Source organism: Egretta garzetta, unplaced genomic scaffold (genome assembly GCF_000687185.1).
Source record: "Egretta garzetta isolate BGI_Z169 unplaced genomic scaffold, ASM68718v1 scaffold277, whole genome shotgun sequence".
Taxonomy (NCBI): domain Eukaryota; kingdom Metazoa; phylum Chordata; class Aves; order Pelecaniformes; family Ardeidae; genus Egretta; species Egretta garzetta.
This window is the reverse complement of record NW_009260271.1, coordinates 400,828-414,006: the sequence shown is the minus strand read 5'-3', so window position 1 is coordinate 414,006 and position 13,179 is coordinate 400,828. Positions and strand designations below refer to the sequence as shown.

At 46.0% G+C, this 13,179-nt stretch overlaps 1 protein-coding gene across 1 annotated transcript in view; it reads right to left on the bottom strand.

The window, feature by feature from the left end:
• ZCCHC7 (zinc finger CCHC-type containing 7) overlaps positions 1-13,179 on the bottom strand; it is a 122,268-nt gene that overhangs the window by 29,280 nt on the left and 79,809 nt on the right. The window contains exons 4-6 of the mRNA XM_009642450.2: positions 10,782-10,825; positions 9,454-9,579; positions 6,773-6,943 (exon numbers count right to left, since the gene is read on the bottom strand). Of these exons, the coding sequence (XP_009640745.1) occupies positions 6,773-6,943; positions 9,454-9,579; positions 10,782-10,825 (341 nt within the window). The remainder of the gene's footprint in view (positions 1-6,772; positions 6,944-9,453; positions 9,580-10,781; positions 10,826-13,179) is intronic.

Sequence of the window (13,179 nt, the reverse complement as noted above, 5' to 3'; positions counted from 1 at the left end):
GCAAAGCACAGCACGTCCACAGAATGGGGATTTCAGCCTATACGTATATAAGCGTAAGTGCATATATGCACGCAGAGGCGTACACAGATACGCATCTACATGGGCACTCCATGCTGCTTGAGACTGACGCACGCTTTCCTCGGGGGAGCAGCAGGCGGTCAAACAGAGCCCGAAACTTCTGAACAGCTCTGCTGCAGGCTGCCCTGGTGATAATCCCGAGGAAAGCACGAGAGCTGCTTCCAACACACCTCCACATGCTCCCCGTGCCGTCTCAGGGAAAGCAGCTGTCCTAACAGGTAATAAATGTATGGCCCTGAAAATGTTTTAAATAGCTTTGAGTATTTTCAAATCAAACTAGGCGACGCACCTGGAGCTGCCTCACCTTCACTTCTGGACAAAAGCGCGACCATGGAGAGTCACTGAAACAGACTGCGCACAGGAGCTTGTTGTCATCACCCCTTGTGTCACAGTAAAAGGAAGTCAACTTTCTGGGAAAGACAAGGTAGAACTTTTCTGGAACGTCCAAAGTATTTGATAACAACTCAAAAAAAATGAGGAAATATATCAGTCTTTTTCCCAATGCTGTATTAAGATCCACTCTGCTGTTCCCAGAGTATTTTGGAGAACGCTGGGGAGCATTGGACTCATTTTTCCCTTAGGCTCAGAGAAACACCTCTGGTCTGCTCCAGCTCCTACAGACAGCAGAAGCATCCCAACAGGCAGCAGAGCTGCAGCCACTGGGCTTGGTAAAACACCTTCAGGTTTTTGATACAATGCCCGGTGGAGGACTCTTAATTCTTTACAGAAAGTAATTAGCAGAGGCAGAGACCTCTAACACGGGCCTCTTATTATGCTCAGTTCACACAGCCTGGAAACAGTAATGACTACGCTGCATTGGACCACCACCCGCCATGGTCTCCAACTGCGGCCACAAGCCGATGCCCCATGGAGCTTGAACACAGGGCAAGCACGCAGCCTCCCCCTAACTCTTCGACACTCAACTGTTTTAAGCTCAATGGCTTTGCAAGCTGGATGAAGTTTCTGTGTGTTTAATAGCCTCCCACGGATTTCTCTTCCGTGAAGTGCTCCCTTCTCCTCTGGAACCAGAGCAGACTTTCTGTGGCCACTCCATCGCTTGGTAAAGAGTCCCACAGGTCTGCTACCTACTGCACGAGGAGTCACCTCCTTCTGCCTCTTCTCAACCTAGCCCCTACTGCCTTCGTCAGATGTGCCCCAATTCTTGCACTGGAAGAAATTATGAACAATTGAACCCTAACTGCTCTCCCCCGTCACGAGTGAGTTTGAAGCCCTTCACAGACCCCTCCCTCAGAAGAGAGGGACCAAAGCTGCACTTAGGTGTCCATTGCTTTCCTGACGATTCCTAACATTTCACTGGTGTTTTTTCACAGCTTTTGAAAACTAAATTGATCTTTTGGGGGGATCGTATCTTGTAACTCCAAAATTTGAGTCCTGAATGGTAATGGTAAGCTCAGAACCCGTCATTCCATATGCAAAGATGGGATTATTTTTCCCCATGCGTTTTAGTTTGCATTTATTGCAACTCAGGTTCATCCACCATTTTACTTCTCTCTCCTTCCATTGCTTACAGTCCTTGGGTAGTTCTTTACAGCTGGCTCACAGCACTCTAAATAATTCAGTCTTCTCAGCAAATCTTGTCGCCCTATTGTTCACTCTTTTCCATGTCACACTAGCATAGCCTACCTTTATCCTCTTATTCCATGCCTGTTTAGTTTCCTTAAAGGCTTTTGGTCAGGAACTTTGTCAAACCCCTTTTGGAAATTGTAGACTATGTCAACTGGATCATGTTTACACACATGCTTGTCGACCTTCTCCTTTGAAGAACCCCACAGACTTCTGAGAAGATTCCCTTTACAACAGCAATCTTGCATCCTCCCACATACATCGCATTAACGCGTCCATTCCCACAGGCTGCTGCTATTGCAGTCTCCGGTACCTTGCTTGGCAGGCCTGGTTGCCCAGCTCTCCCTGGGACCTGTTTTAAGAATTGCCATTGTATTTGGCACTCAGTTACCGATCAGGCACAAAGCAAAAGGTTCCACACTGCTGCCACTAATGTGGCGATTTCACCTTCCAGCTCCTCCACGGCCTTTGGATAATCGTTATCCAGTGCTGGTGATGGGTTAGCATTCGCAGGTTAGCAGTAAACCTGACATTCTCTTCAACTTCAGAGAAACTCTCAGCCAATTCCCTCCACAAAGTAAGATTTCTGCATGGGAATGTCCCCAGTTTCTTCCACTATAAACACTAGATGCCAAAAAAACAGTTTTAGGTTGTTAGCAATGTCCTTATCTTGCCTGAGCATTCCTTTCACGTCTGGGCCATCTGTTGGCCTTGCAGGCTTCTTGCTCCGATGTGAAGAGAGATTTTCTATTGGTTCTGATTCTCTTGCGAACTGTGTCTTATATTCTTTTTTAGTCTCGGTTCTGCACTTTGGCATTTCATCTGCCAGAGGTTACGATCCTTTCTGCTTTCTCCATTTGCGTGCAGACACCGGGTTTTCAAGGGATACCTTCTTGCCTTCCATAACCGCCCTGACCCTGCCGCGTAGCTGCGCAACCTTCCCTTCACGCTCTGCGGTGCTGCCACGCCATCTTTCCTCCCGAGGACGGGGCAGCCGAGCCCCTGCTCTGTGGCCCGGCACTGGCTGCGTGGGCGGCCTCGCGCCTGCCGTGCAGCAGCGCGAGAGAACTGCCTGGAAGTTTCAAAGGCGAACATTTCTGATTTAAGGTGGCTGACTTAAACGAGCACAAGAAATACATGCTGTGAAATTTGCTAAATTTGTTACACAACTTAGGTAGGATTTAAATTTTGGGATAATAGGACACTCATAATGCTTTACAGAAAAGAAAATTACTTTATGAGAACTGGCATCATAAAATGTGTAAAATTGAAAAGGTGCCAAGAGATGCAGGGAAAAGATGCTGAAGATTACAGTGCTAACTGCGTACCAGGACGGGGGGCAGGAATACGCCGTTCACGTGCCTGAGAGTAACGGCACTGTGTACTCACTAGCTACCAGCAAAAGGACAGCCAGAAGAGGAAGACCACATTTAAATTTCTAACATTCAAACATCAAAAGAAATAGTAAGCCCCCCAGGGGGCTGGGCACCACCTGTGTATCCCAAGTACCACTGTCGGTGGTGAGCCTGTACCCAGCTCCTGCTTTTCCTTCCCTAGCTCCTCCCGTTTGGAGCGGCACCAGGGCATCCTCGGCGGGAGGGGGTGGGCACAGTCCAACGCCCAGCCCCGCGCCCCTTGCCTGGGAAGGATGCTCAGAAAGCACGTGAAGGGAATTCCCTCCTGCAGGGCCAAGCCTCCCACTGAAACTCAACTATTCCACGATGCTGCGATACGAGAATTGAGTAACAACAGAGGTTATGGAGGACAAGCTTTGCCAGGTAGAAGCGTTACCCAGATAAAACTTCTGTATTTGGTCCAAGGGAGGAGAAGGCCTTGCAAGGATCTCTCCCATTCTTTGGCCAAATAGAAGAAATGAAGGTAGGGAGGAGACATTTAGAGAGAGATTCAAATATTTCTCAATGTCAAAAACCCTAACGTTTAGGGGTGTATTCGGATAACAAAATTTAAGCCACATCTTCATATAGAAAATGAAGCAGGAATTTATGCTGCTGTAATCACAGCTTGCCCGTTACCTTCACCCTTTTGTGTTTAAGTTGCTTTTAGTTTGAGAAAAAAAAATAGCATAAAAGGTTAATTGCTAGGTACAGGACTGAATTTCTGAGACATGTCAAACTGTAATAATATCATACGAGGTTAAAAAAAGATAAAAAATATGTTTAATCACACTTTAATTTTCATCTGTGTTTTATTTTAGCAGATCATACCAAACTCAAAGGCCTCCAAACTACTTCTATTTTCCTCTCCAGGCTGCACTGCTGCTCCTGAAGAGCCACGGGAAGTTCAAGAAAGGACACAGCAAGTCCTCTGCCTGTATTTACGAAATATGAGGAGAAACCTTCATGTTACAGTCATACCTGAACCTCCTACTAAACTGAACTCAGTGACCTACTGCCAAGTCATTACCTTAATCTAGTTTGTATTTTTAAAATTCAGTTCAGCGCTACCTGTGTACCTGCATGAGAAGCACAAACATCTATAGACCATCTGGGAAGGGCTCTGCACACAGATGCAAAAGCACACAAATATGAGATCTTCCCAACTGTAGTTTTCTATTACCACTTGATCTGATAAAGCAATAGCGTCGTTGCAACGTACTTCTGCCTGGTTGTAATTCCACAAACCTTTAATGTTAAATACAGTTATTAATCTTGAAAATCTTGCTTGTTTTGCCAATCTCTTTTATTCTTCTACCAAATTTCCAATTGCTATAGCATTCAACGCTTCCTTAAGAATGTCAGAGAATGCTTTTGTGTAAGATTCTCCTTCAGAGGTGGAACATTCTTGCCAAAATAGTTCATCTGCACTGAAACTCGACATCAAACTACTCATCCAATAAGCAAAAATTTAAAAACTGGTGGTGTCTTGCTTTGAGGTACACCATACTTAGGAGGTGAAACAAAAGCTGCTGGTTTGTGAATTCTCTGAGCTGTTACCAAAAAACTTCTGTTAATATATACGTATGTATTGCAAAATACTGATCTAAGTTTTCACTTAGGCTACATAATGTTCGTAATAATTTTAAATGCTACTGTTCAAAATCTTTAGGTTTCTTACAGAGCATGATATTGCGTTCCTCACATCCAGGATTCCTGGCACTTAGTACAGAACCAGCCATAAAATCACAGAACGGCTTGGGTTGGCAGGGACTTCTAAAGACCATTTACCTCCAACCCCCCTGCCGTGGGCCAGGACATCTTTCACTGGATCAGGTTGCTCAGAGCCCCGTCCAACCTGACCTTGAACGCTTCCAGCGATGGGGCATCCACAGTTTCTCTGGGCAACAGTCACAGTGTCTCACCATCCTCATTGTGAAACATTTCTGCTTTACATCTAAACTAAACCTACCCTCTTTTAGTTTAAAACCTCTGCCCCATGCCTTCTCACTGCAGGCCCTGGTGAAAAGCCTCTCTCCATCTTTCTCACTTTCTCCAGCAGTAGTAACAAACAGCTTTGGGCAGGCTGTCAAGAGCAAAACGGTTTCTGCTTGTTTCAAAAGGCATTCAGAAGAACTGAGGAAAGGAGACCACGCACTGAAGAGTGTGTTTCCATAACGGTACCGTTTAAATGATAAAGGTTTTGAGATAAAAAGCCTCAGCCAAATGAAGGCCCATCCCCTTACCTTCCATCTCATCTTCAGTGCAGAGAATCCACTGTATCTGGATGGCCTGTAATGTACTTCAGCATCCCTACAGCACTTCAACATTTTGAGTATTTCCATACCTGCTTTTGTGCCCAATTTATCCATTTGTCCAAGACAACTTTGAATGCTCAGTAAAAATCAGTAACAGAATGCACGTGTCTTATGGGGCCTCCATCTCCCTATAAAATAAATTGAAACCCTTCTCCCATTTTGCTGCCCAACCTGAAACAAGCAGCCAAGCATCTGGCGGGAAATAAACTGAACATCCAATCTTTTAGCAAGATGAAAGGATCACTTCCATACCCCCACCTGACGGAACCATTTGTCCTGTGAATACAGGCACAAACTTGCTAACACCTCTGAAATGCTGTTTTGTTAGGTCCGGTATGGAGATCATTATTTGCACAAAGGTACCTTTTTCTCTCCGGTCCTCGTGACGTGGAGGCAGCGTAACACAACGTGAACAAGGAATTACAGTGACTGGCAGCAGGACCAGGGTGTGCACCCAGCCTGTACGAGCTACACTGCTCTACGTAGAAAAAGTTGGGTTTTGAATGACAGTAGTGGAGACGGGTAACGTCAGTGTGGTTCTCCATGGATTAAGACCGAACTTCAGTAGGTTCCAGACATTAAATGTTTCTGTCAGTATTTTCCTCTCAATAGTACACAATTTTGCAACTGTTCCACTACTTTACAAATTCTCTTGCAGTATATATGTGATGGGCTGCGCGTAAGTGACACAGAAGTAGAGAAACAATTAACTTCACCATTATCTTTCTTCTTGCATGTTCATAAATGATAGCGGACTCTTCTGAAAAGCAGGCAGAAACTAAGCTAAGGCATGTGAGTACGGTTGTGGACCCGCTTCCTTATAAGCTAACATCAGGCAAGATTTTTATGCTCCTATATTTGCCTAAGAAGTAAAGTGTACCATTTCCATTTTGTTCATCAAGTACCTTTGAGTGTAAAATACAGCACAGTTATAAATGCCTCCCAAACCCACTCAGACATTAATTTACACTTCTAATAATACTTTCATTGATGAATATATGATTGTAGTGAAAAAAACCATGGATCTGGAACTCGTGGAGCATGGGAGTTATTCTTTACCTCCTGCAGGCATGCTTGCAGCATACTGTGTCTGCTAACTTCAACCTCCTTACACCTTCTGTTCAACAGACATTTTGCACCAGCCTAACTAAACCGGACAAAACTAAACTAAAGACTGAGTGCTTACCATGCTCCTCCCGTTTGTTTTCTTTGAACCTTTCTTCATGAAAACTGTGATACTGTTAGGTAATGACTGACTACAATATTTTCATATGCCTATATAAATACGCACTATATAAAATTAAAGAAAATATGAAAAGGCTGTGGTGGCTGTAAATTCAATTTTTGACAGATACAAAACCAATAACGAATGAGTTCTTTGCCATGGACTGTACTCACATCGGCATAATGCCCCTTCATATCACAGCGATTGCAGTGCTTATTCCAGTAGGCTCTCTCAAGGCATTCCTTGAAATAGTGGCCAGGCAAATAGCAGTTCAAACAAAAACGCGCTGGGCAACTGTTCTGTAGATGACCTCTTCCTGCACACAGGCAGCAAGGGGGAACTTTCTGTGGAGAAATAAAAATTAATTATATTAAGTGAGAACATTTTGAATGATTAAAGAAAAGAAAAAGAACATCTATGATGGGTTGACCTTGGCTGGATGCCAGGTGCCACCAAGCCGCTCCATCGCTCCACTCTGCAGCAGGACAGGTGGGGAGAAAATGAGGTGGAAAAAACCCCAACCCTCATGGGTCAAGATAAAGGCACTTTAATAAAAGCAAAAGCAAAGGCCGTGTGCGGTAGTAAAAAGAAAACTAAGATTTTTTTGTCTCCTTCCCATCAGCAGGCAATGTCCAGCCACTTCCTGGGAAGCCGGGCTTCACTACGCATAGCGGTTGCTCCAGAAGACAAAGCGTCACAAAAGATGAATGCGCCCCCCTTCCTCCTTTTTCCCTTAGCTCTTCTATCTGAGCCGACGTCACACGGTATGGAATATCCCGTCGGTCAGTTCGGGTCAGGTGTCCCGGCTGTGTCCCCTCCCAAGATCTTGCCCCCTCCCAGCCCACTGGTGGTGGGGGGCAATGTTGGAGGCACAGCCTGGATGCTGTGCGAACGCTGCTCAGCAGGAGCCAAAACACCGCTAGGTCATCAGCACCTTTCTACGTGCCCACAGCAAGCACAGCACCATGGGGCTGCCGTGGCAGAATGAACGCCATCTCAGCCCGACCCAATACAAAATCAAAAGAGGAAATGAAGAAGAAACCACCCCAAATAAATGTCTACTGCTTAGTAGGCATTGCCGAGACATTATGTTTCATCAAGGCATCACGGTGAAGGAAGAGTGTGAATAAAGCTCGAAGTTGTAACTCCACAGACTCCCTGTACTTCCTTGATTTGGACCTCGTGTCAGAAGCACTTGTTAAATGCCTAGTGCCTGTGCCATTTGCTGCGTGAATACAGCAAAAATAATCATTACACTGGGAAGGATATTTCACTCAGAGCAGAAGTGTTGGGCACTCTGTAAGAACATTAGTTTGGTTATTATATTTCTTAAAAGCTGAAGAACAGAACTGTATGACAGGAACGTGGTGTAGGTAACACAACATGCTGGACCGGTTTGTGTATGTGGTCTGTGCCATGGGCCCCTGCACTGAAGTCTGGCTGGGATGGGGACAGTTTTCTTCATAGCAGCCTTATAGGGCTGTGTTTTGGATAACACACCAACATTTACAAGGGGCCGTGGGCACAACCTGAAGCAGAAGAGGTTCCAGCTGAACGGGAGGAAGAACTTGTTGACTGTGAGGGTGGCCGAGCCCTGGCCCAGGCTGCCCAGGGGGGCTGTGGAGTCTCCTTCTCTGGAGATCTTCAACCCCCTCCTGGCCGCTGTCCTGTGCCCCCTGCTCTGGGTGAGCCTGCTTGGGCAGGGGGGTGGCACTGGGTGAGCTCCCGAGGGCCCTGCCAGCCCCCACCAGTCTGGGATTCTGGGATTTAGCTATTGCTTAAGGATTTCTCTTTTTTCCCAGCCTGACCCTCAGTGAGCAGGCTGGGAGTGGGCAGGAGGCTGGTGGGGGACAGAGCTGGGCAGCCGACCGACTGGCCAAAGGGGTATCTGTTCCTTACGGCACCGTGCTCAGCAACAGACCTCGGGGACGGAGGTTTTCCAGAGTAGCTGTCACTCGGGGACTGGCTGGGCATCTGCCTGCTGCGGTGAGTGCCTGCTTTGGCAGCACCGGGGCTTTGCTTCGCTTACTGTACTGTCTTACCTTGACCTGTGAGTTTTTCTTGCTTTTGCCCTTCTAATTCTCCCCCCCGCCCCGGGTGTGTACGGGACTGGCTGGGTGGGGGAGAACTATTCCATAGCTGTCTCTCTTCCAAGGCAGTTTTCCCAGCGTGCGAGCATATCTTCGTGCCCCGGGCTCACGTTTCAGTGGGGTGGGACACAGTCACCCAGAGTCTCGGTGGGGGCAGCAGCCTCAGGGATAGAGGCTTCTGCAGACTTTGTTGTGAGGACTGGGAAATCCCGGCTCTCATGCAACTGCCCCCACCTCTTCACAGTACAGTGACTGGCTTTTGAACCTCTAAGCCCTGGACAAACTTCCTGAGTATTTGGCATCTATCCGAACTGCTTAATGTTATTTCCAATCTTACCTTGGCCATAATTTTTAACATTATTCAAATCATGGTTCTTTATACAGATATCTGCTTTCATTCCTTTACTAAGCGTGATTTTTGGACTTGTTATGTTTCCTTATTGAAAATACATTTGACAAACACTTTACATCTTAAAACTGGTTTTACAATTACAAACAAAAATGTTTCTGTTATTGTGTTCAACTCTCTTTTTGATCAGTTTGTACTAACAGATGTTTTCCTTTTTAAAAACAATAAAAGCAACGCCCTCCACAAAGCAGACAGCTGATTTCGTATGGTAAACTGATCTTGTACAAGCTACCCCTCAACCCGGAGCAACCTTTCGATGAAATAACAAACTACCGAAGCAACGCTTTTAACGGCCATCACAAAGGAGCATTACACACAGCGGCTGCATCGGCAAGTCGCTGCGGTGCTGCTTTACCTTCGGGGTGGGGCAGTTCTTGGACAGATGACCCGGTCTGTCGCAATTCCTGCAGGTAACGTTTTTATCGGCTGTGTAGTACCGCGCACTGGTGTGCCTTGCCCTTGCGTAGTTGGAGATCTGTGCCTGGGGAGACAAGGAGAGAAACATGCCTTTACTATTCGCGATTCTGTGGTTTAGTGTTTGTTGGAACTGGAAATTTGTAAAGGTCGTTGCTGGTAGAGTTCAGTTAGAAACCTAACTTTTTACGAGTACAATTCACAGACCCGGGTTTGATAATTCTGGATAATTCTGTCACAGAGAAACTTGCATTGTCCAGAAGAAAAGTATTGTCTTGCTCAAACTTCCACTCCAGGAAATTCTTTTTTGCTGTTTAAAATTGCCATTAGGAAGTTTCGCTTTCCCTTGGTCAGACAGGACGCTTTTGCTCACTGTGCTGTTTGATGACGAACCAGAATTCTTCCCAGAATACAAATATAATTAACGTCGATTGCAAATGCGAGTTACACGTTCCCTTGCACACATTAAGGGAAACTTCTTGGACAAAGTACAATGCTACACAAGTCTAGACCAAATCTGCAATTTGCAATTGTAAAGAAAGATTTAAAAAGGAAAAAGAAGAAAAAAGAGAAGCGGGAAAGAACTCTCCCTCTCCCAGTGACCTCACACACACATTCTGCATAGGCAGACAGAACTGAAAATCCTGTCTTCAACCTTCCTTGCTTATCAAACAGCACAATTTTAAAAAACTGAAATAAAATTTTGGACAAGAGAGTGGGAGAGGTACAAAAATACCATTTCTCTTAAGGGAGTTTGTCAATGTGACCTGATAACGTCAGCTTTACCGACCCTCGGCAAGAGAAATCAGAAGGAGTTGGACCTTACAGCTGACGCTCACTCGGTACCTTGCACGAGTGCTCCGGGTCCCAGCCCACCCGCACCAACTCCCGAGCTGAGCCAACCCTGGGCGCGCAGGAAGGGTAACCGAGCGCCGGTGGCTCATCCTGCCGCCTGTAGGAACCGATTCAGCTGCCACAAAACAACCACCAGTCCCTGAGGAGACTGGGAAGCAGGAGCTGAGCTCCTCCTCGCACCGTCTGTGGAGGCGCTCCGGTTCCCGGCGTCCTCCTCCCGCTCTGATCACGTGCCTGCCCCAACCAGGGAACCTCTTCCTACTGCACGGGAGCTCGGGCTTTGACTGCCTTTGGGAGGACTCTGCTAAGGACTCCACAGGAAACCCACAGATGGATTTCTCTGTCCCATTTATCTTGCTCTGCTTGTTAATACATGTAAAAATGAGGGATTATGGAACAGTTTGATTGTGTTACCTCTAAGTCTTTGTTACAGATGGACCAGTCCACATCCACTTCTCCTGAAAAACAGAAACAAACATATTTAATTTATATTAATATTTTTCTATAATATATTCAACACTATGGCTACTGCACTTATTGAAACTGATAATAAGACTTTGAATACCAAAGCTGAGGAACCAGTTCTGTCTTCAGTAGAGGAAAGCTCTCAACCTGCCTGGCACCAAGCCTGATTCACCTTAAAATCAGCACATGTCCAACTATTGGGTGGACTTCACTTGACATCACCCTCTTGTCCTGCCACACGGGATGTAAATCCAGGCAAGGATTTAATGGGGCTCCAGAGCTTCTGATTCCAGTCATTGAGGTTAGGGCACAGCAGAAAATACACTTTCCCTCCTTGTGAATTTTCCGGACCTGTCTCCAGCACCGCATTCTACTGCTGCGTGCCGGAATGATGTTATGCATAAGCTCAGCAGCTAGGGCTGTAAGCTGAGTAACTCTATTTCAGAACAGGGTTTGGTAATGTGCAATAAATCAAGATGACACACTGAATTAGCAGCTGCCACACTGTAAGCTTCTCTCACAGCCTTTAGACTGGCAGAAGTAAAAACAAAAAAATCAGAAAGGAAGTAAAAGGCAATAAGCTGAAAGAATGGAGTTGCAGTTACAGCGATTTAAAAATTCTGCGTGTCAACGCTGTTTACTTCCCTCACTGTGCCAAGCCAGCTGTACCACCACAGCATCGCTTCCGTCACTACGGGAGGATTCACGTCAACAGAGGTGTTCCCCTTACCGATGCTTTTACAGTAACCATTGCAACTCGTGCACAAATTAATCCCATGTGTTTGCAGACCTTTAAGGCAGTGTCCCACCCTGTTCCCGCAGTCCAGATCTGAAGCACGTGCACGTGTTACTAACGCAAATCACAACAACATCGAGATTTAAAAACAACAAAAAACCCGTAAAAATTCATCCAACTGACTTTGACTGTACTGTTCATTTCCAATGAAGGGCAGATGACTGGAAATTACAATTGTACCATCTATAATGTCACATCTAACACTTCATTTACTGAACGTCAGTAATTTCAGCTGATGTGCCCATGCGATGTCTGGATACAAGGTACGTCGCTTACACACACAATGGGAGCTTTAGAGCAGGACACTGGCTTGCTGCTGTTCTCCACCCAAAAGTTGGAGCTAACGCTACCTCTCTCATCTGGAATATTTCTGTTTTCAACACTCACTAATGCCAACAACCACCACGGAGACATTAATAATGAATTAACTGGCCCATTTGTAAAGCCATTTGAGTGGTGTGAGGCACCTAAATCATGGTATGCATAGTCGAGCTGGCACGGCCAGAGATCAAACCCCAGTGTCCAACGGATCCTTCACCCGAGCATCATTGAGGAGAAGACGGGGTCACCAGGATGAGAGGTGGTTCCACGCCTGCACCCCCAGAGTCGTGGGTCCTAGCAGAGAGGGTGGAAGGGACAGCATCATGTCAGCTCTCTTCTGTGGACGTGAGTCCTGGGCATGCCCGGGGGAAAATCAGGCCTTTTGGTGTCTAGTCGTTAAGAGTAAAGACATGCACTGACATATCTGAGTGCATTATTTATTACTTGGAAGCCTGTTAAGGAAATTCATTCATAAAGAAAAAGATATTTGTAATTCAAAACTCTGCCCTGGCAATCAGTACTGTGAGTGCTGTGTTTCACAGAAATGCACATGCAGAATGGCTGGCAGGCTACAGATCAAAATTACCAGCAAATTAACTCCTGTTAATCATTAGGCATGTCCTTCCTGAGGACAAACCAACTAAGTTTCTCTTCTTCACTATCAAAATCCCCTGCTTCAGAGGGGAAAACCACGACACAATGATTCAAATATTCCTAATGCTAGAAACTAAAACTGCTCAAACCAGAGAAGAAATGTAAGAGCTTTAAAGCTGAATTAAATATTTCAACAAAATCTCCCCTTATTAAATCTGTTTGGTGACCTAAAAGTTTAGTGTAATCCACCAAAGAACACATAAGGCTTTGGTTTTGCTCATGATAAATTCTTCAGACTGAAATATGCAGGAAGAGTTACGCTCCTGCAAACAACTTGAAATCTTGCTTTAGGGGGACACGGAAAAATCTGCAACGATTTTTTTTGTTGACCACAGCATTTTGTCTGGCACTAAATCATGAAATAGATCACAAAGTCTGCTTGAGCTGACAAACACCTCCCCTCCCCCTGATTCAGTTTGCTTATTGGGATGAATTAACTCGCCCAACGGGCACCTCCAGCCTCTGGTGGCTGCGGGCTCCTCCGAGCTGGCTTTCTGGTCACTCCACCTCCCACCGGCCGCGCTGCCGCCCTTGCGGCTCCCCCAGCACCAACCCCCCCCAGCATGCTGAAGGCCC